Genomic DNA, 22,924 nt, shown 5'->3' with positions numbered 1-22,924 from the left:
CATTGATGGGGCTGGAAAAAGGGGAGTAGGCAGGCTGGGGGTCAGGAGAGCGGATGAAAAGCTGGAGGGCAGGAAAGGGACTTTTGGAAGAGGGAGGCTGGAGCAAGGAGAAACCAAGCAACAGAAAAGGCCCGGTTTATTATTATTTCCAAAGCACACTGACGAGATGCCGACTAGAGGCAGAGGATGCCCAGGCACCTGTCATGTGCCCGCTCTACCCACACCCTTCCTCGGGGGCCTGTTGTGGTTAGTGAGGCTACAGCAGCCGCATTTTCCCCTGGGGTCCTTTGCCAGCAGGGTGTGTGTGTGTGTGTGTGTGTGTGTCTCTCTTTGAACTGCTCTTGCTGACCGTTTCCCTACATCTGTCCGCAGGTTTATGGAGTCGGAGCTGGACCTCAACGACATCATCCAGGAGATGCACGTGGTGGCGACCATGCCGGACCTGTACCACCTCCTGGTGGAACTGAATGCTGTGCACTCCCTCCTGGGGCTGCTTGGGCATGACAACACTGATATCCTTTCCGTAGCGGAGAGCTGAGTGCTCCTGCGAGCCCGGTGGTGCTTAGCCCGTTTTCCCCCGCAGGGATTTTAGTCCCCTGTCTCTGGCTGCCCCTCCGCATGTGTCATCAACGGTGGCTTAATTTGGATTCATGTGGGAGGGTGAAGCCCGGCCGGCGTGCTCGGAGCAGCACTGCTGTGGCATTCTACCTCCGCTTAAAAGCCAACAGAATGTCACGAGCGAGGTGGGGCGTGAGCTGCGTTTAGAGAATTGACGCTCCGGAGCGAAATCTTGGCAAGAGCAGATCTAGGGGAGGAACCCGGTCTAGGAGAGAGGCAAAAATGGATCGCCTTGTGCACACAAGACTTGTGCACACAAGTAGAGACTTGTGCACACAAATCCAGGCAAGGCTGGGAACAGGCATTCGGGGCTGAGGATAGGCTGAAGAGAGCGAAGGAATTTTAATATTATGTAAGCCGCCCAGAGAGCTTCGGCTATGGGGTGGGATGCAAATGCAATAAATCATCATCATCGTCATCATCTCGGAATGTGCAGGGAAAAGAAGGAAGTCAGCAGGCAGGGCTTGCTGAGCAAGAACCCTAGGGTTAGAAGGGCCCATTGAGGCCATCAAGTCCAGCCCCCTGCTCAGTGAAAGAGCCCAGTTTAAAGCATCCCTGACAGGGGGCCACCCAGTCTCTGCTCGAAGACCTCCAGCGATGCAGAGGCAACCACTTCTTTAGGCAGTGAGTTCCATGGTCGGTCTGCTCTGACTGCTGGAAAGGTTCTCCTGATGTTCAACCGAAATCGGCCTCCCTGTAATGTAAGCCCATTATTTCGTAGCTTAGGGATGAGCTTGATGTACAGTTTGCGTTTGCTAGACGGTCATCATCATCTCATGCTTCCTTCTGAAGGATTTCTTAGGACCAAAAAGGCAAGGGCAGCTCATTTGTTCTGCTGCTTCCTCCATGCGGATGAACAGGGCCGGCGTGGCCCCGGGCCACATTCCCAAGCAGCTCTGCCGGCTCTGCCTGCGTAGCTCTTTACCTGCCGGGCCACAGGGGAGATGGTCCCACCTGGGCAAAGGCCTGCTGGGCTGCTGGAACGTGTCTCTGCTGAGTTGAGCCACAGGTGAAGGAGGCTGGGGCAGGAGCTGCCATAAGAAGACACCAGCAGTTGGGGAGACAGCAAAGTTCTAGCAAGGGAGTCTGTTGCATTTCTGCCGCCTCTCGCCACTTAGCCTGAGGGCAACTAAGGAGGTTTAAAGCAGTCTAAGTCAGACTTCCCCAACCTGGTGCCCTCCAGATGTGTTGGACTGCAAATCCCATCACTCCCAGCCAGCCTGGCAATGGGTGGGGTGGGCGGATCTAAGTTGTGCTAGAGATGCATTTGAAAAGTGGGATAGAAATAATTTAGATGAATAAATCCGTATCACTGTATCTGCCAAAGGTCTTGACCCGTTGACATTCCTAGTTAACTGGTAGGTGTGGAGTTCTGTTCATAGAATCATAGAATAGCAGAGTTGGAAGGGGCCTACAAGGCCATCGAGTCCAACCCCCTGCTCAAGGCAGGAATCCACCCTAAAGCATCCCTGACAGATGCCTGTCCAGCTGCCTCTTGAAGGCCTCTAGTGTGGGAGAGCCCACCACCTCCCTAGGTAACTGATTCCATTGTCGTACTGCTCTAACAGTCAGGAAGTTTTTCCTGATGTCCAGCTGGAATCTGGCTTCCTTTCACTTGAGCCCGTTATTCCGTGTCCTGCACTCTGGGAGGATCGAGAAGAGATCCTGGCCCTCCTCTGTGTGACAACCTTTTAAGTATTTGAAGAGTGCTCTCATGTCTCCCCTCCATCTTCTCCTCTCCAGGCTAAACAGGCCCAGTTCTTTCAGTCTCTCTTCATAGGGCTTTGTTTCCAGTTTTATTATGTTAATATGAATGTACTTAGTTTTTCAGAAACTGATTATACAGGTAAGGAAGGGGGTTAACTGCTGGCTTGTGTGTGGCTGGTTTGGTTCTACCTGGGCGGGGAGGGGAGGGCGGAGTGAGTGTAGTGAGAGGAGGATTCCCCCCCCCCCCCGTTTAGTCAGTTCAGTTTTGAGGGGGTTTGGGAGTTTGGCAAAGCGTCGTCCTAGTTTTGAGGGAGGATTCGGCGGGGCTGTGAGGTGCGCTTAGGCTGCTCATTAATCATCCAAGTGAATAACAATACCATCTACAGCACTGAAACTTCGTCTCGAACCTAATAACCTGTCATTTTGTGTGACTGAGTTCAATCCGTGTGCCAGCTTGGTCTCTGTTTATGCCCACCCCATACAGTTGCACTTCACAGCCAGCACCGCTTTCCCGAACTAGAGATCACCACAATTACAACACGAGCTTTGACACATCTTTGGCGGGGCGGTAGGTCAGCCAGGTCCGTGTGTGCAGCTGACTTGGCAGTGACGCCCCACTCCTTGGGCTTGCTGCCCTAGGCGCGAGGGGATAACAGTTGAAAGCCCAGGCAAATGAGGGGCGGACATTTATTCATATATTTATTTATTACATTTTTTATACCGCCCAATAGCCGAAGCTCTCTGGGCGGTTCACAGAAATTAAAACTATTAAGAACATAATAAAACATCCAACAATCTAAAAACCCAAATACAAAATACAATATAAAAAGCACAACCAGGATAAAACCACACAGCAGAAATTGATATAGGATTAAAATACAGAATTAAAACAGCAAAGTTTAAATTTAGGTGTTAAAATACTGAGAAAATAAAAAGGTCTTCAGCTGGCGATGAAAAGAATGCAGTGTAGGCGCCAGGCGGACCTCTCTGGGGACCTCATTCCACGGCCAGGGTGCCACAGCGGAGAAGGCCCTAAAACTAAAGCATCTAAAACATTCAGGTTGGCTGCAACTCTCCAACCTGGGACCATTTTAACCAGGCCTACAGAAGGGCACCAGCTTCAGTTTGGCCTTTTGCCTAATCTTGATCAGCCGAAGGCTGAGCTCTGCCAACTCCGCTGCTTTGTCTTATCTCTGGTTTGAAGTTGAAGGTCGTAAATTTAGCAGCCCAGTGGTGTTGCGCTGCACACGCCTTCCGTGTGAAGCCAGCATCGTGGCTTTGCTTGATTGTTCTTCTGAGCTTTGGCGGGAGACCGCAGGCAGCTTGTGTGGGACGTCTTGTGCCAGAAGGTTAGCATGTATTTGTCATTCTCGGGGGAAAAACACAAACAGTGGGGATTTTGACTGGGGCTTGGTAGTCTTGCTCACCGTGACCTTTAAGAGGAGGAAACACAGCTTGTCGTGTCTCTCCAGCCATTTCTGGGGATGGCAGCTGCTATTGATGGCTTGTCAAAATTTCGATCGCTCACCCCTGCGCTTAGCAAAGCCGGGTCAGTCTGCGTCTGTTGATTAGATTGGGGGCAGAAACGTGGCTTGCGCTCTGGAGCCCCAGGGGAAGGGCACGGTGGGAAGCCGCCGCTGAAGCTGCTCTGGAACGTTGGAAGGCAAAGCGGAAAGGCCGGGCTGAGCCATTTTGCTTGAAAATGCTACATTGCAGCAGACGTGGGAAGGCAAGGACTGCGGAAGGGAAGCACCTGGGGACAGGTCTCCTTCAGGCGGCGGCTTTGCCTAACGTGCTGAAGAGGTGCTTTGGAAGCTGGTTCCTCCGAAAGGAACGCTGAAGGGATGGCTTCGCTCTGCACACTTGATTTGGATATCGTGCCTTGGCAGGGGAGGCTGGAGACGCGGGTTTGGATAAAGTCGCCAGCAATAAAACGGAAGGACCTGGCGGCTCCTCTGCTGAAGTAGAGCCAAGGATGTGGGGAAAAGATAATGCCCAGCTGGTGGCTTAAATTACTAAAAGCTAAGACCTCTTGGGACGGAACCTGCTCCGGTCTCCGAAATCCTTTAGCTCGGCTGGTAAGCATCTGCTGGAGTCAGATAGCAAAACCTCCGCCCTGGTGCAAGAGGATTGCAGCTCCCAAACAGCCCTTGGGTGAACTTAGAACATTATGCCCCGGTAGCGGCAGTCCGCTCAGAAGCTCTCTCTTTCTCTTTCTCTCTCTCCCCGCCCCCCCCCCCCGCCCCCTCCCCTGTGTGCGTCTGACACCCAGCTTGGTCCTGAGGGCCTAGTTGGCAGAGACAAATCCTGCTTTCCTAACCCTTCCCCCCCCCCTTTACTAAGATGAATTAAGAGCAGAGGAAGTTTCGCTTCAACTCGATTTCCTACCTGCAGAGCTACTGCGCCAAGATGTTTATCCTTCTCCATCCCCCTGAGGGGCCAGAGTTTTTAATGATAAGTTAAACCCTTAAGGATAAATGCAGACATAAAGCCCCCCCCCCTTTGACCCAACCAGATAAGAAGCGTAAGCTCCATGTCCCCTCTCCCTTCGGGGTAGCGTGGCTCGGTCCACTAAAAGCCAGCTTCCAGAAGGATGCCTGAACAGCCTCCAGTTTTGGGAAGTCCCTAGGTGGGGAGGAGTTCATCGCTCCCTGGAGCTGATTTGATCAACAGGTCTCCTTTAGTGATCCCAGGAGGGTGTTGCAGAGGGGCAATTTCTTCATGTGTGTTCGGGCCAAGCCATTACGGGCTTTATAGGTCAAGATGTGATTCTGTAATTGTGTGTGGGGGGGGCTCCTTGTGGAGGTGGTGGTGGGGGCATAAAGCACCTGAAAGGGGTTGCAGTTCCAGAGAAAGATTGGACCCTGAGGCAGGCAGTACCTTCCTGCATTCCCCTGGCCACCAGCCCAAATGTGGGTGGATTGAATGCCCACAGCCAAGGTCCACCTTGGATTTGCGTGGGTGTAGCTGCACACTTAACTGTCCCGTCGTCCCAGTGTGATTTTGGAAGGAAGGAGCTTAAAAAGAGCTGCTTCTTTGTTACTTGGGATCCCCCCCCATGCATAGTTGTAGGAGGGTGGATAATACTTTGCTTTAATGCACAGTCTGGAAAATATGGACAGGGAGACATTTTTCTCCCTCTCCCATGATACTGGAACCCGGGATCGTCCCATGAAGCTGATCAGTGGGAGATTTAGGACAGATCAAAGGAAGGACTAGCTGAACTATGGAACTTGCTTTCACAAGATGGCCTCTAATTTGGATGGCTTTAAAAGGGGGTTGGATAAATTCCTGGAGGAGGTGAAGGCTATCCATGGCTACTAGCCCTGATGGCTATGTGCTACCTCCAGTATCCTAGGCAATAAGCCTATGCACACTCTTTGCTGGGGAACATGGGTGGTAGAGTGCTGTTGCACTCATGTCAACAGTTGGTTGGCCATTGTGTAAACAGGATGCTGGACTAGATGGACCTGTGGTCTGATCCAGCCTCAGGGCTCTTCTGATGTTCTCAATTCTTCCTTCTGGGCTCCACAATTCAAGAAGGACGCAGACAAGCTGGAGTGCGTTCAGAGGAGGGCAACCAGGATGATCAGGGGTCTGGAAACAAAGCCCTATGAAGAGAGACTGAAAGAACTGGGCATGTTTAGCCTGGAGAAGAGAAGATGGAGGGGAGACATGAGAGCACTCTTCAAAGACTTGAAAGGTTGTCACACAGAGGAGGGCCAGGATCTCTTCTCGATCCTCCCAGAGTGCAGGACACGGAATAACGGGCTCAAGTGACAGGAAGCCAGATTCCAGCTGGACATCAGGAAAAACTTCCTGACTGTCAGAGCAGTACGACAATGGAACCAGTTACCTAGGGAAGTTGTGGGCTCTCCCACACTAGAGGCCTTCAAGAGGCAGCTGGACAACCCTCTGTCAGGGATGCTTTAGGGAGGGTTCCTGCCTTGAGCAGGGGGTTGGACTCGATGGCCTTGTAGGCCCCTTCCAACTCTGCTATTCTATGATTCTATGATTCTACTTTGACAGGAATTTCTGTGTTGTGCATCGCAAGCTGTGTTGTGCATCGTAATTTTTGTGAACCGCCCATAATTTTTGTGAACCGCCCAGAGAGCTTCGGCTATTGGGCGGTATAAAAATGTAATAAATAAATAAATAATAAATAAATAAGCCACCTCCCTCCACCTGGTGATCCCTTGATCATGTGGTTTCTCAGGTCTCTTGCCTGAGAGCCGTCGAGAGAATGACCGGCATGGCCTGGGCTAAGAAAGGAGGCTCCTTCCTCAGAACACCTCAAATCAAGAGCCTTTGCATTGTGAACCGGGTCGAGCCAGCCTACAGAAAACACAATCCCAGCCCCACCTTTGTGGTCCAGAGGAAGTGCTTGAAGTCCTGCCGTGTAACATGGATTGAGGCAGCAGTTGTGGGCTGGACACCCGAGGTGGCATTTTCCTTCCGCATTAAGGAGTTTTCACTCTGCAGAAAAATGCAAATCGCGATGAGGGAAACCAGCACTCGTTGGCTCTGAGTCGGAGGGCGCCGCTTACAACGTTTAAAATGAGGTTTAAACATTCCAGGAAGAGGAAAGGGGAGAAGCCGCCTTTGCTGGCCTAGAAAGTTCCGCCAGGAGGCTGCTATGTAGGACATCTCCAAATCTGGGTTGCCTTTTGTGATGCACAGGGAATAGGTCAGGATTGATCGGCGTGTCTTGGAGAATAGTCAAGTAGGTCTAATGAGCGGAAATGTGCCGAGATGTCTGGCGGAGCGATGCTGTCGTTAAGGGAGCTGCCTGTTAGGCTGGGCCCGGAGTTAACGATTGGAAATCGGGCTCTTTGGTGGGGCGCTGGCTGGCGTATGCAGAGTTCTGGCCCGCTTTGTTCATCTCTTGAGCGCTGCAGCCTTGTGAAGAGTCTGTTTGCTTTGCAGTTAGCAAAGGCAACATGACATCCGGACGTTGGCTTTTTGCAATGTGCTGCTTTCCATGGACCTGCCCAGCGCCTTTGCCATTATTTCCATGTAAGAGAGTAAACAACTAGAAAATGAGAACGAGTGGACCCCCCAAAGCTGTACGCTTTGCCGAATGCCTTCGCTGTCAGATTGCTTCTCTCATCCCTGTCAAAACAATTCGAGCTCCTGCCCAAACTGTTTCGGTGTGTGAGGTGCTCTCTGTTGCAAAGAGGGGAACAGGGCTGCTCAGACGGTCTGGTTGGCTGCTGGCCAGTCCTAGCAAAGGGCCTGCTGCCCCGTGTGCCTGCTGTTCCCAGGGGCAGCTGTTCCAGTTGACCCCCAGGAGCAGCGGAGTGGCGTTGGGAAGGCGCAGGGATGAGATGGGTCCCAGTGTGGCCCGTGGGCTGTCGGTTGCAAAACAGGGCAGGACAGCTGTGAGATCTGATGAGCTGCAAATAAAAGCTAACAAGAATGTTTAGCCACTGGCCCACGGAAGGTAGCTTTAAAGAGCGACTAAATTGGCTGATGCCAGTTCTGTAAGGAAATGCTGCCACGCTGCAGCCAGCACCTGGGACGTCCCACTGCCACCGCCACCGCCGATATCCTAGTATGTATTTATTCGTGGAATGAGTGGCACCCTCGAATGTGGCTCCTTAACGCCTTTGGCACAAGTAGAGCTCTGCTCGTAAGAACGTCGGAAGAGCCCGGCAGGCTCAGACCAGAGGCCCACCTTGTCCAACATTTTGTTCAGTGGCTAAGCAGTGGCCTTTGCCAAAGTGCTGATAATAATTTATTTATTTATTTATTTATTTATTACATTTTTATGCCGCCCAATAGCCGAAGCTCTCTGGGCGGTTCACAAAAATTAAAACCATCATAAAACAACCAATAGGTTAAAAGCACAAATACAAAATACAATATAAAAAGCACAACCAGGATAAAACCACGCAGCAAAATTGATATAAGATGAAAATACAGAGTTAAAACAGTAAGATTTAAATTTAAGTTAAAATTAAATGTTAAAATACTGAGAAAATAAAAAATACTGAGAAAATAATAATAATAATAATAATAATAATAATAATAATAATAATTTATTACCCACCTCTCCACTTGGATCGAGGCAGGGAACAACAGTGAATATAAAACACATTAAAAACTGATTAAAACATAGCATACATGGTTAAAACACCCTTAAAACATTCTCAAATTCCACTGGATAGGCCTGCTGGACATAGGGGCAACAGCATCCTCCTGGTCATGTTCCCCAGAAAGTGGCACGGTGTCATGTCTAACCCTAATGCACCTGTGTCGGGAGAAGGTGTTTCAGGTAATCAATCAGAATCAGATTCAGAACTAGAAGATGCACTGCCACACACCAGCCAGCCAGTGCCAGTGAGGGAGGAAGCTCTCATGGGAGAGGCCTCAGCTGGAAGTCGCCCCCCTCCAGAGCTTATCTCTTCAAGGCCAAATCCTACAAGCTCAGTAGAAAGGGAGGGAGCTTCCGGGGGCGAGCATTCCGAAGTGCTAACGGATGCTAGGGTCCACTGGAAGCTAAAATGCTCAGCGCGGACAGAGGCCGTGAAAAAGTCAGAGAGATTACGCCAGAAACTACTGCCACACCAGCCGCTTTGAAGTTCTAGACATTTGAGATGTTATTTCTTTTCTTTTTGAACAGACAATTGTCTTGCTTAGTTTGCATAGTTTTGCCTCGGGGGTAATTTCATTGTTACTTGAAATAAAGCTTTGTAGATCACTTGGCAAGTTTCCTCATTTAGCCACTGATAGCCCTCTCCTGCTTATGCTGCTAGTCCATCCACAGCCCTGCCGGGGCGGAGTTGTGATCTTCTGGAGGGCTTCTGTCTGAAGCAAGCTTCCATTTCTCATTTCCTTTCCCAGCTCTTTGGGGCTTTCTGTGCAAAACTGAGGATTGAGAAAGTCGTAGCAGTGAGGATAGGTTGCGTTGGATTGCATGGGGATAACAGTAGCGCTGCAAATAAGGATCATAGAATCCTAGAATAGTAGAGTTGGAAGGGGCCTACAAGGCCATCGAGTCCAACCCCCTGCTCAAGGCAGGAATCCACCCTACAGCATCCCTGACAGAGGGTTGTCCAGCTGCCTCTTGAAGGCCTCTAGTGTGGGAGAGTCCACCACCTCCCTAGGTAACTGGTTCCTTTGTCGTACTGCTCTAACAGTCTGGAAGTTTTTCCTGATACCTAGCCGGAATTCGGCTTCTTGTAACTTGAGCCCGTTATTCCGTGTCCTGCACTCTGGGAGGATCGAGAAGAGATCCTGGCCCTCCTCTGTGTGACAACCTTTTAAGTATTTGAAGAGTGCTATCATGTCTCCCCTCACTTCAGTGGGCAAGTGACTAAAGATCAAGGGGGAAAGTTGCAGCGAGGATCTTAGTAGGGTTTTGCTCACGTCTGTCCTGCAAGAGCTGCACTGTTTACCATTCTGTTTCTGGGCACAATTCAAAGCATTAGTGATTAGCTTTAAAGGCCTAAATGGACTGGGCACAGTTTACCTTATGGATCACCTGCTCCTGCTCGCATCCTGAGATCTGGTAGAGATGCCCTTCTGTCATGTGCTTCTGTGACTTGGAGCCAATGGTGCCCTTGTGTGGGTGACTCAAGCCTGCCGATGTCGTGTGTGTGTGGCCCCTGCTGCTGGTGGCCGCGATGCCAGCGCTTCCAGGGCCAAGGGCCAAACCAAGCGGAAGAACTTGTTTCTTGAAGGGGTAGGTTGAGCCACTTCCAGAAACGAGGCTTTCCGCTTGTTCCAGCACTTGCCCCTGGAAGGTCTGCATTGTGGCCACCAGCGGGACTGGGCCACCCGTACAAGGGCACCATTGGCTACTGCCCAACTATTCGGTGGATTCACAGTTGGCTACAGAACCGGACTCAGAATACTTATCAATGGAACCTCCTCAAACTGGGGAGAGGCAACGAGTGGGGTGCCGCAGGGCTCAGTCCTGGGCCCAGTGCAATTCAACATTTTTATTAATGATTTGGACGAGGAGGTGCAGGGAACGCTGATCAAATTTGCAGATGACACAAAATTGGGTGGGATAGCTAATACCCTGGAAGACAGAAGCAAACTTCAAAGTGATCTTGATAGGCTGGAGCGCTGGGCTGAAAACAACGGAATGAAATTTAATGGGGAGAAATGCCAAGTTCTACATTTAGGGAATAGAAACCAAATGCACAGTTACTAGATGGGGGATACTTGGCTCAGCAATACTACAAACGAGAAGGATCTTGGAGTTGTTGTAGATCACAAGCTGAATAAGAGCCAACAGTGCGATATAGCTGCAAGAATGGCAAATTCTATTTTGGGCTGCATTAATAGTATAGCTTCCAAATCACGTGAGGTCCTGGTTCCTCTCTATTCGGCCCTGGTTAGGCCTCATCTAGAGTATTGCGTCCAGTTCTGGGTTCCACAATTCAAGAAGGACGCAGACAAGCTAGAGCGTGTTCAGAGGAGGGCAACCAGGATGATCAGGGGTCTGGAAACAAAGCCCTATGAAGAGAGACTGAAAGAACTGGGCATGTTTAGCCTGGAGAAGAGGAGATTGAGGGGAGACATGATAGCACTCTTCAAATACTTGAAAGGTTGTCACACAGGAGGGCCAGGATCTCTTCTCGATCTCCCAGAGTGCAGGACACGGAATAACGGGCTCAAGTTAAAGGAAGCCAGATTCCAGCTGGACATCAGGAAAAACTTCCTGACTGTTAGAGCAGTACGACAATGGAACCCGTTACCTAGGGAGGGTGTGGGCTCTCCCACCCTAGAGGCCTTCAAGAGGCAGCTGGTCAACCATCTGTCAGGGATGCTTTAAGGTGGATTCCTGCATTGAGCAGGGGGTTGGACTCGATGGCCTTGTAGGCCCCTTCCAACTCTGCTATTTTATGATTCTATGCCCCTGGTTGCTAGCAGCAAGGCTCTGCTCAGTGGCCACAGCGAAAGTTTGTAATTCTGTGCCCCATGAACCTCAGTTGCCCCTTCTGTTGCTGTATTCTGCCAGATGATGATAAAACATTTCATTTTCTCAGGTCTGTTTTTTACCGGGTAGATAATTTCTTATCCGATGTCTTTGCTATCTCCTGTACCTCTCTCTGTTTTATCACGTCGTTTTTATGGAACGTTTCTGTATTTCATAGCTGGTCTTCATTGTTGTAAGCTGCCCTGAGCGGTGTGTAAGCAACAGAAGGGCAGAATGTAAATCTTTACATAAATATGTGGGAGACTGGAATGATCAGAGATCGCAGGACCGGGAATTGGCTTGTAGTGAGAGGAATTGGGAGTGGATGAAGTCCTAGGACCATAACAGAAATTTTGTTTATTTATTGCATTTCTGTGTTGCCCAACAGCCTAAGCTCCCTGGGCGGTTCGCAAAAATTGGAAGGAGCAGGTGAGTGTAAATTTTGAGCACTAAAAGGTCATCACTGGAAGAAAAAAAATCCATCCGTTTCAATGCGAATCTGTGTTTTCATTTGGAGCAAACGTTTGTGGATGGACTGTTTGTCATTTTAGAAGGTATCATGGTGTTGCTGGCAATGCAGATGTTTGTGCAGCTGAGAAGGTGCGCCCATGACTTGTTGCAGCACATAGTGCTCTGCTTATTTACTTATTTCAGTTTATTGCAATTAGTTACGTCTTACCTTTCAGGATACAAATGTGTTCAAGTAACAACCATCCATAATAAAGTCACAAGAAATTCTTTTTTTAGAAAAAGGGATCAGGATCTTTCCCGTAGGCAAGATGGTGATATTTGGCCCTGTAGGGCACAGGGAGTGGGGAGTCAGGCTGGAGTAGGCTCTGAGGTGGTCTCTGCCTGCCTGCCTCCAACCCCTTCTGGAATCCTTCATGCAGGGCAGACGGAGGTAGATGCCTTGTGCGATAGTCTAGCACAGCCTTCCTCAACCTGGGGCGCTCCAGATGTGTTGGACTGCACCTCCCAGAATGCCCCAGCCAGCTGGCTGGGGCATTCTGGGAGTTGTAGTCCAACACATCTGGAGCGCCCCAGGTTGAGGAAGGCTGGTCTAGCAGGAGCAGGCAGGCCCCAAGGTGGCCTTCGCCTGCCTGCCTGCCTCTCCCTGCTTGCTTTCCTTAACCTCCTGTACATGTGTCTATAGCTGTAGTAGATCTTCTGCAGGAGCTCACTGACATTGACACCCTCCACGAAAGCGAGGAAGGAGCAGAGATCCTCATAGATGCCCTGGTAAGTAACCCCTTCCCACAAGACCCTCCGTCTGGGCAAGAGCCTCCTGTTATCATACAGGGTTTTTTGGGTGGTGGTGGTGTTATTCTAGTTGATAACATGAAGGTGTTCAGCAGGGCCATCTGCCAAACACCCCACCCACCCACCTTAAAAGAAGAACCTTCACAAAGGCAAACATTCAGTTTGAAAGCAGAGGTGAGCACTGTGTCCGTTGCAGCTTAGTGTCCTCACGCGAATCTTGGGGGCCGTGTGCTTGGCCAAGTGCAAAGACGCAGAGAGGGAAAGAATGGCGTGGGAGGGCGTCTAGAAGAGAGGGGGGGCAGGGCAGGGGGCCGCCTACCTAGTGCACGCATTGGTGGGGCTGGGGAGGCTTCCCATGTTCTCGGTGAGGAAGTTGTACAGGGTGAGGAAGGGCTGCCAGCCAAGTCGCCGGCAGCTGACCCAGTGTCAGTGTTAACATTCCCACCCTCCTTTCAATGGGGCGGGGGGGGGGAGCGTTGTGTTTGTGAAACAGCAGGGCTCCCGTGTGGCCTTCCTGCTGCCGTGTGTGGAGGAGGGGAGGGCAGGGAGCTGTCAGTCCGGAGCAGCACAGCGAGGTGCTGGCCAGGGCTGCAGTCTCTCCGGCCTCCTGGTTCTGATGTTACCCTTCCAGAGGTTAATTACAGTTGCCCTGGATGAGTTCTTCTGGCCGGCCTCTGAGCTCTTTTAATTACCGACTCTTCGTTACAAGGGCGGGCGGAATGAATGAAACGGCAGGGTTGGGAGAAGACGTTGCTGTAGAGGATGCTGAATCTATTGCACAGGGAAGCAATAAACCTGGACAAAAGCTCCCTTTGTGTGAGCATTTTGTTGTCCACCATGAACAAAACGGGCCGTGCCTGACTTCTGAATGGCTCCTCTTTATTTTACGGACATAATTACTCTCTGGACATCTAAGCTGAGGTCCCTAAAGTCCCTACTCAGATAATTCACACCCACTGATGGTGTGTGTTCCAGAATCACTATATAACTGTGCTCTGGACTGTAGAGCTGTTCAAGTGTGAAAGGGGTCATCTAATCTAACCTGCTTGAAAGGCCATGATTTTGTTTGACCAAATTGTTTGTCTTCACGGGATGCCTTCTGGAATGATTCCTGTGCTGGTTCAGGATGGACCTTCAATGCAGCTCGCTGAAGGACAATTCCGTGGGCTCTTGTCTATCCATGAATTCAGGTTCAGCCCATGGGAACATCTTTAGGACTCCTCCACAGAATTTGCTGGGTTTTTCAGGTGTGTGGACCCACAGGAATGGTTCCAGAAGACACCTGGTGTTCACAAAATGTTGCACTGAAATTTGTCCCCAATCTTCTTGTGGAGATCCTGCCCAGCCCCTGGGCTGCTACGTATTGTCCCACAATTCTTTCAGTTCTTAGCTTGGGAGTTATAGTGTTGTGATTTCAAGCCCTCCTGCTGACGCGAGACAATGAAGACGTCTGCTGTGTAATCCACAAAGCTTTATTCAACAAACAAACATTTCTTCACACCAGAAGGGAGTGTGAATGCCAGGAGCTATCCTCTAAACCTAATCTGGCTAACAAAGTTAGGTGGTTGCCTAAAGCAAGACTGTTATCTGCAATCCAACAGGCACTTTAACTCAAGGAGGGTCTTTCGGGAGGAGCCTTTTGTGAGTCGCAACCCTAAGAGGCTGCCTCCCGACTTTTCTCAACTCCTTCCGCCTGACCCTGCGGCGGACTGTGGGATCAATCATAGAATCATAGAATAGCAGAGTTGGAAGGGGCCTGCAAGGCCCTTGAGTCCAACCCCCTGCTCAATGCAGGAATCCACCCTAAAGCATCCCTGACAGAGGGTTGTCCAACTGCCTCTTGAAGGCCTCTAGGGTGGGAGAGCCCACCACCTCCCTAGGTCACTAGTTCCATTGTCGTACTGCTCTAACAGTCAGGAAGTTTTTCCTGATGTCCAGCTGGAATCTGGCTTCCTTTAACTTGAGCCCGTTATTCCGTGTCCTGTGCTCTGGGAGGATCGAGAAGAGATCCTGGCCCTCCTCTGGGTGACAACCTTTTAAGTATTTGAAGAGTGCTATCATGGCTCCCCTCCATCTTCTCTTCTCCAGGCTAAACACGCCCAGTTCTTTCAGTCTCTCTTCATAGGGCTTTGTTTCCAGACCCCTGATCATCCTGGTTGCCCTCCTCTGAAGGCGCTCCAGCTTGTCTGTGTCCTTCTTGAATTGTGGAGCCCAGAACTGGACGCAATACTCTAGATGAGGCCTAACCAGGGCCGAATAGAGAGGAACCAGGACCTCACGTGATTTGGAAGCTAGACTTCTATTAATGCAGCCCAAAATTGTTGTCCATGTCCAAAGCACATGCACATGCAGAAGAATAAGCAAGACTGTTTTAATCAGATAAAATTGCCTACAGCCACATTAACTGTGGAGGGCTACATAATAAAAGGCAGGCAGTGGCAATTTGGGGGGGGGGCGTTTCCCCTCCCTTTTAAAAACGGGGACGTTTCTTCCTTTAGGCTTTCATTCTGCGTAATTGCTGGGTCCTTGGATTTTGCTCCAGCCGCTTCCCAGGCAGGGAGGCAGAGCTGAAAGCGAGGAGCAAATCCTGCACACACAGTAACCGGCAGTGGAATCTCGCCGCGCTGCTTTCAGGGCTGACAGGCAGCTGATGCCCAGTGGGCTTGTTCAGCTTGGCACCTTGGAATTCAGAGAGATTATAAGTCAATCAACACTTGATTTAGGGAATAGCAGACTCGTGACAAGGTTCATAGTCTTCAGGTGTGGTTTTTTCTGTTGTGTCTGGCTCAGAAAAATTGTCCAATTAATTAAGGGGGAAAACATAGCAGTGGGGTTTGCTGGGGGAAAACTTTGACAGCGAGGTTGTTCCCCTGATCAAAGCAGCTCTCGCTGGAGCAGTTTGTATTTCTGTAACGTGTGATTTCCGCCCTTCTTGCAGCTCCTCTGCACTGCGTTGCCTCAAGCCCCTCTCTCTGTTCTTGATCTCTCCCTCTTCTGTGGCCCAGGTCGACGGGCAGGTGGTAGCCTTGCTAGTGCAAAACCTGGAGCGCCTGGATGAAAGTGTCAAGGAAGAGGCAGACGGCGTTCATAACACTCTGGGTAAGGAGGACGCGGGGCGCCCTTTTGGCGCGTGCGCAGCTGGCGAAAGCCCGGCGGCAGGGAGGCTGACGTGTGCTTCTGAGGTTTGTTCATGAAGGAAGGACTGCTCTTTCTGTTACCGCTCCTGTTACGAAGAGAGTAAGTCCCAGAATCCTGTTCAGCCCGTCTCCTCCATGCGTGGAGGGATTGTGCCAACTGGCCCTGGATTTCCATGAGTTTGGCCAAAATTCTGACAGAGCCTTTAACCCACCCTTAGTGGTTGGATGCTAGAGGCAGGGTCAGCTTATTTTGAGGTTGAGGTTTTGGAAAAGACGTTTATAGAGAAATCCCGTCCTAAGTGGGGAGATCCCGGTAACCCTTTGGTATTCATAGAATCATAGAATAGTAGAGTTGGAAGGGGCGTATAAGGCCATAAAGTCCAACCCCCTGCTCAGTGCAGGAATCCACCCTAAAGCATCCCTGACAGATGGTTGTCCAGCTGCCTCTTGAAGGCCTCTAGGTGGGAGAGCCCACAACCTCCCTAGCTCCTTGGTTCCATTGTCATACTGCTCTAACAGGAAGTTTTTCCTGCTGTCCAGCCAGAATCTGGCTTCCTGTAACTTGAGCCCTTTGTTCCGTGTCCGGCACTCTGGGAGGATCGAGAAGAGATCCTGGCCCTCCTCTGTGTGACAACCTTTTACTCAGAGGAGGGCCAGGATCTCTTCTCGATCCTCCCAGAGGAATTGCTCTCAAGTGGTGAAAGGGAGGCGCAGGGATGAATTGAGGGGGGCGCCTTTCCACGAAGGAGGGAGTGTCAGCTCAGAGGGGCCCCACAGCAGCAGATACCGGACCTCAGCAATCCAAGAGGGGCTGACAGGATCTGCCTATAATGTGGGTAGCTGCTAGGGTGGGGTGAATACCGTGAGCCCCCTAAACGATCGACGGTACTGTCCCAGGGAGTTCTTTGCTAACAGTTGGCTGAGCAGCGCTCTGTCCCGTCTCCCCCTTCTTCCACAGTGACACCTCCTGCACCAAAGTAGTGTTAGGGATGTAATGACCTATTTTCAGACTTCTGAGTGGAAATGGCGAGTGCAGGTCCCTGCGAGTGCCTGCTTTCACTCCTTGAAGCTGGAAGATGCTCTCCGAAAAGCACTGTTTCCTTGGAACAACCCATTAAACCAGCTCCAGCTCGATGCAGCGGCCAACATGGCCTCTGCTTCTCTTGTCACCTTGTGCTCCTTTAAAGAGGCCCATGTTTCTCTGGCCAGGTATCCCTGTGAAGGAGAAGGGAAGAAAAGGGGCAGGGTGGATCCTCTGGGCACCTGTTTGACTGGATGGCTAAGAAATCCGGAATGCCTTTCCATTCCGACACTGGACCCAGAGGCATCTGCAGGCCTGGGGTGCAGAAAAGGAAGGCTATTCATCCTCTTGAATGTCTCTAGGCACCGCAGTGCGATTTCTGGGTCGTCTTGTGAAGGGTGACACCAAAGCAGCGCCACGTGCCGTGTCTGATTGATTCCTCAGAGAGGAAAATAAGAAACGCCCCTCTCCTCTGTTTTTGGAGCGGTGCTGCCCTCATTCATGCTATGAATCCAAGGTGAATGAGGGCCTTAGCACTAAGAGAGGAACGCCAAGGTGAGGGGAATGCGCCTAATCATGAAACTTGGCATAAGCACCCAGGAAGAAAGGGTCCGGGCGCACCTTTTACACCGGGCGTTTAAAATGATTGTTATGAAGATTGTACCAATTGAAGATTGGTACAAAGAGATATGGGATACCGCTATTAATGGCAAATTCACATGTAATATAAAATGATTGTTATGGTTTTTAAGGCTGTTCTTAGTTGTTTACTATGTTTTTTCTTTGATTAGTGGTTTTTGTCGTCTGAATTTTTTTGGTAAATCGCTTTGGTTGCATTCAGAAGGAAGGTATAGAAATACCATAAATAGAATCATAGAATTGCAGAGATGAAAGGGGCCTACAAGGCCTTCGAGTCCAACCCCCTGCTCAATGCAGGAATCCACCCTAAAGCATCCCTGACAGATGGTTGTCCAGCTGCCTCTTGAAGGCCTCTAGGGTGGGAGAGCCCACCACCTCCCTAGGTCACTGGTTCCATTGTCGTACTGCTCTAAGTTTTTCCTGATGTCCAGCTGGAATCTGGCTTCCTTTAACTTGAGCCCATTGTTCCGTGTCCTGCACTCTGGGAGGATCGAGAAGAGATCCTGGCCCTCCTCTGTTTGACAACCTTTTAAGTATTTGAAGAGTGCTCTCATGTCTCCCCTCAATCTTCTCTTTAAATGGGATAAATGGGAAATTCAGAATTGATGATCTCTTTTCTCCCCTCCTCCACAAAGCAATCATTGAGAATATGGCGGAGTTCCGGCCTGAGATGTGCTCTGATGCTGCTCAGCAGGGCCTTATGCAGTGGCTCCTCAAGAGATTGAAGGTAAGCACGTTACCTTTTGTTTGGCCTGAGAACCTTTTGCCTTCTCTTTTTACACCTTTCCTCATCTCCCCCTCCCCCCCACTTAATTGTGAATATACGGCTTACTTCTGTCCTCTCTTCCGGAAATACAGTTCCTTCTGTCTCTGGGTACTGTGTGAAGTTTTTCTTCTCAGCCAACAACCTTTTTCCTTGGTAGTTGGGATGTTTATGGATATTCCGTAACATCCTAGCAGTTCACCTAATGGCCTGAAGTGTGGGTAGGATTGCAGGTTTTGGCTGTTGATGTGTTTGGAGCAGGGCTGTGGAGTTGGCACATAAAACCTCCGACTCCGACTCCTTTAATAATATATTGATATAGGAAATAAATTTCCTATATATTTCCTACATTGACTGCAAGCACGCAACTTTTTAGAACCCTAACCTGTTAAAGCCCGGGTCTAAAGGCTATAGCTAAGACATTCTGGTTTTTTTATTTTATTTGTTAAAGAAGCCCCAAAATGAAAACAATGAGGTTATATTTTTTTTATTTATTTAATTGGATTTATATCTCCCCATAGCTGAAGTTTATCAAAAGACTGTAGAGTATAAAGTAATAGGATATGATACTATAAAAGAAAATCAGGAACAACTTTCTCTACTAGTTCAAAAATACTTTGATATCAAATACTTTGATACTTTGATATCAAAGTCAAAACTACAAAAAAGTAAAAAACAATTGAACACCTGAAACAACTCAACAAATGATCATTTTAAAAGAAATGAACTCAGTTAGGTACATAAGTAGCATAAACCTTTTTCGAAATTAAAGTATCATTTGAATATAAAATTCAAGTGAATATACATATCGCAACTCTATATACAATTTAAATTTATTAGGAGTCAGAGTCGGTACATTTTTACCGACTCTGACTCCAGTAACCCAAGAACTGCTTCTGACTCCGACTCCAACTCCACAGCCCTGGTTTGGAGTGGGGCACCCTATGAAGCCCTATGAAGAGAGACTGAAAGAACTGGGCCTGTTTAGCCTGGAGAAGAGAAGATTGAGGGGAGGCATGAGAGCGCTCTTCAAATACTTGAAAGGTTGTCACACAGAGGAGGGCCAGGATCTCTTCTCGATCCTCCCAGAGTGCAGGACACGGAATAACGGCCTCAAGTTAAAGGAAGCCAGATTCCAGCTGGACATCAGGAAAAACTTCCTGACTATTAGAGCAGTACGACAATGGAACCAATTGCCTGGTGAGGTTGTGGCCTCTCCCACACTAGAGGCCTTTAAGAGGCAGCTGGACAACCCTCTGTCAGGGATGCTTTAGGGTGGATTCCTGCATTCAACAGGGGGTTGGACTTGATGGCCTTGTAGGCCCCTTCCAACTCTGCTATTCTATGATTCCTTGGGCCCCCTCTTTCCCAATGTGAGCAGATTCAGCTGGCGGACTGGCACGTGGGGAGAGCCCTCCATGCGCACCCTGTCCCAGAAGAATTGGGCTTCCATCAGCCTGCCACAGCGCTGTACTCTGGAAGCCTCAGTTTCTCATCAGTGGGACCTGAGGGGCAGGTCCCATTGATGGGGAAACTGAGGCTTCCAAAAAGCTACATCCAGCCCATGGAAACCACATTGCAGCCTGAAAAGCCCAGCTTTCTTTCCCTGAAGCCCTTCCGTGCAGTCCTCGCTCATTTCAAAGCGACTCGCTCAGGAGACGTCCCCAGCAATGGAATTTTTCTGTTACTGTGGTGATTGGGGTGGGGGGGAACGGTCTGTGCTCAGAGCTGTGTGTTGAGCAGAGAAAGCGCTGGAAGGAAAGCACTGCAGGCACCGTGTTTAATGTTTTAATCCTAAGGCTTTTAAACTACATTTCATTTACTTTAAAGCGCCCGCATTTGCATATCTGTGTATTTTGCATAATGTGCTTCGTTTCGGCTGCTGGCCCTGGGAAAGGCGACGGAGCCGTTTGCTCAGCCTCACCCCCATTCTCTGAATGGCAGGAGACCAGGTCAGCCGCCTTCCAGTATTCTGACCTTTGCATCCGTGAAGGCTCTGGCCATTGGGCCATTTTGAAAACTGAAAGCTGAGATTTTTCAGGATGTTGAAAAATCTGTTGGATTAAGACTCGTTGTGATCCGTCTATTCCCCTGTTTGTAGCTGGCCGCTCATGAAGGCTGAGAGCCCCCTGTACTTGGCAGCTGAACCATCACTTTGGATGACTTCTGTAATACAGGACTAGGGCAAGTTATCCTCTCCGTGATCTGCTGCTAAAGTGGAGACTTCAACTTGATCAGCACCTGAGTCCTCTTTCTATTTCTTGTCAACACACTCCCCCTGCCTTTCTACTAAATATGGTGGCTTAACATCAGAATAGAATCATAGAATCGTAAAGTTGGAAGGGGCCTACAAGTCCAACCCCCTGCTCAATGCAGGAATCCACCCTAAAGCATCCCTGACAGAGGGTTGTCCAGCTGCCTCTTGAAGGCCTCTCATGTGGGGGAGCCCACAACCTCCCAAGGTCACTGGTTCCATTGTCATACTGCTCTAACAGTCAGGAAGTTTTTCCTGATGTCCACCTGGAATCTGGCTTCCTTTAACTTGAGCCTGTTATTCCGTGTCCTGCACTCTGGAAGGATCGAGAAGAGATCCTGGCCCTCCTCTGTGTGACAACCTTTTAAGTATTTGAAGAGTGCTCTCATCTCTCCCCTCAATCTTCTCTTCTCCAGGCTAAACATGCCCAGTTCTTTCAGTCTCTCTTCATAGGGCTTTGTTTCCAGACAATTCAAGAAGGACGCAGACAAGCTGGAGCGTGTTCAGAGGAGGGCAACCAGGATGATCAGGGCCTTCAAGAGGCAGCTGGACAACCATCTGTCAGGGATGCTTTAGGGTGGATTCCTGCATTGAGCAGGGGGTTGGACTAGATGGCCTTGTAGGCCCCTTCCAACTCTGCTATTCTGTGATTCTACCACACTTTGATCCAATTGAAGCTTCCAGACTGTCTTCAAGGGGAGTCCCTGGTAGAGTGCATGACAACAGCCTAATGTAGAATTGTGTAGAGCATGAATGACTCAGGCCAGGCCTGGTTTCTGCAAGAAAGGGTGCGTTAGGTGAAGTTGATAGAAAGCACTTCAGACACCTTCTGCCAGCTGGCCCTCCAGAAACAAAGCCAGATCCAAGAGCACACCCAAACTGGGGACCTGATTCTTGAGGTGGGTGGAAATTCATGACCTTGCAGGCTAAATCCAAAAGAAAAGCAACTGGCCATAAATCTGGAGCCAGTTTCGTTTCCGTACTTTTCCACTGCGCTCTGTTTGTTTATTTAAATTTATTACAGGCCACCCTTCTCCAAAAGAAGCACAGTGCGGCTTACGCTGTTAATAAAACAAGTACTACTAAAACAACTATAAAATCCTACTACTGCAATAAAACAATTTTAAATACATCAGTAATAATGTAATCTAAAAACACAAAGCCAACATACCATCTTTTGTAAATAAAAATAGTATTTAATCTGAATTTAAAAATACTCACTGTGGGAGCTAATTGCACCTCTTCTGGGAAAGAGTTCCACAAACGGGGTCACCACTGAGAATGCCCTGTCTTGCCTCCCCACCCTCTTCCCCTCCCCATCCTCTTCCTGTCTTTTATGGGGCCGGACAGGCAGTGAACAGTGCATCTCTTGCAGATCAAAGGGTCCTTGTTGGCTGGTAATTGACTAGGCCCTCCCTCAGGTCCCCGGAACGCCAAATTCTTGTGTGCGTGAATTTCCTCCACTCTTGTTCTTCCCCAAGATTATTGCAAAAAGCAGTAAACCCATAAAATGGTGGCCTTGGCTTGCTCTCTCTCTAGGGCAGGCTTCCCCACCTTCCAGCCTTCCCCACCTCCTCATTCCCCCCCCCCCCCCCGTGGCCAGTGGCTGTCGTGGTGCCTTTCTGCCTGCCACTGCTAGTCCACAGCTGCTGTTTCCCCAGGTCTTCGCACAGCGGAGTCTCTCCAGGAGGCTTGTTTCAGTTTCTCTGCTGGGGAGCAGCGCAACTCTGGCCAAACAGTTTCAGGGTACAAAGCGTAAAGGCAGAGCGAGTGTGAACTCCGGCCCATTGAGAAATGTCTGGTGGGGGGTGTCTTTCTGAAGACGGTTTGGCCTTTTGCAGAGTGTAAACCCTCGTCCTGAGCAGCAACCGTGGCTGTCCCACTCTGCACCTTTGACTTCCCAAACGCAGCACACCGGTTGGTAGTTGGTGTTCAAGGGAGCTCTCAGCTGATGCTGGAAAGCATGGCTATGTGCTACCTCCGGGATCAGAGGCAGTAATCCTGTGTACACCAGTTGCTGCTGGGGAACATGGGTGCTGTTGCACCGTGTCCTGCTTGTGGGTCCCTGGTTGAAGGCTGCCTGGCCCCTGTGTGAACCGAGTGCTGGACTAGATGGACCCTCGGTCTGATCCAGCGTCGGGGCTCTTCTGGTGTTCTCACGCCTTAACGTTGTGAGGCCCTCTCCCTCAGTATGCTGGGCCCGGGACAATGGCACGAGCAAGTCTTAGCTCAACGAGAGCCAGTAAGGATGCCTCAGGCTTTGTGAGGAGTGGGAATGACACGCCTGAAGCCTCTTGCAAGCAGGGCGGCCCCCTCTCACGGGCTTCTGCTGGACCTGGCTGTTTGCTGAGTATAACTGGAGGGACCAGCGGCCTGAGCCCCTTCCTGCGTCTCTCTCCGGGACCAGCAGATCTGTGCCTCTGACCTTCTTCTCCTTTGCTCTCTTTCCTCCCACAGGCCAAGATGCCGTTTGATGCCAACAAGCTGTACTGCAGTGAGGTGCTGGCCATTCTCCTCCAGAATAAGGACGGTGAGCGGCACCCTTGCCCGCGTGCTTCGGACCATGGCAGCTTCCGCACTCGCTCGCTCTCCT

The 22,924-nt window shown here is 50.0% G+C and overlaps 1 protein-coding gene across 1 annotated transcript in view; it reads left to right on the top strand.

Annotated features, from left to right (window-relative positions):
* CTNNBL1 (catenin beta like 1) overlaps window positions 1-22,924 on the top strand; it is a 124,061-nt gene that overhangs the window by 33,428 nt on the left and 67,709 nt on the right. The window contains exons 4-8 of the mRNA XM_063147497.1: window positions 373-512; window positions 12,399-12,496; window positions 15,523-15,616; window positions 17,950-18,041; window positions 22,789-22,861. Coding sequence (XP_063003567.1) covers window positions 373-512; window positions 12,399-12,496; window positions 15,523-15,616; window positions 17,950-18,041; window positions 22,789-22,861 — 497 coding nt within the window. The remainder of the gene's footprint in view (window positions 1-372; window positions 513-12,398; window positions 12,497-15,522; window positions 15,617-17,949; window positions 18,042-22,788; window positions 22,862-22,924) is intronic.

The sequence above is a fragment of the Elgaria multicarinata genome, chromosome 1, assembly GCF_023053635.1.
Source record: "Elgaria multicarinata webbii isolate HBS135686 ecotype San Diego chromosome 1, rElgMul1.1.pri, whole genome shotgun sequence".
Taxonomy (NCBI): Eukaryota; Metazoa; Chordata; class Lepidosauria; order Squamata; family Anguidae; genus Elgaria; species Elgaria multicarinata.
The sequence above is the reverse complement of the archived record's forward strand: the minus strand, read 5'-3'. Positions and strand labels throughout refer to the sequence as shown.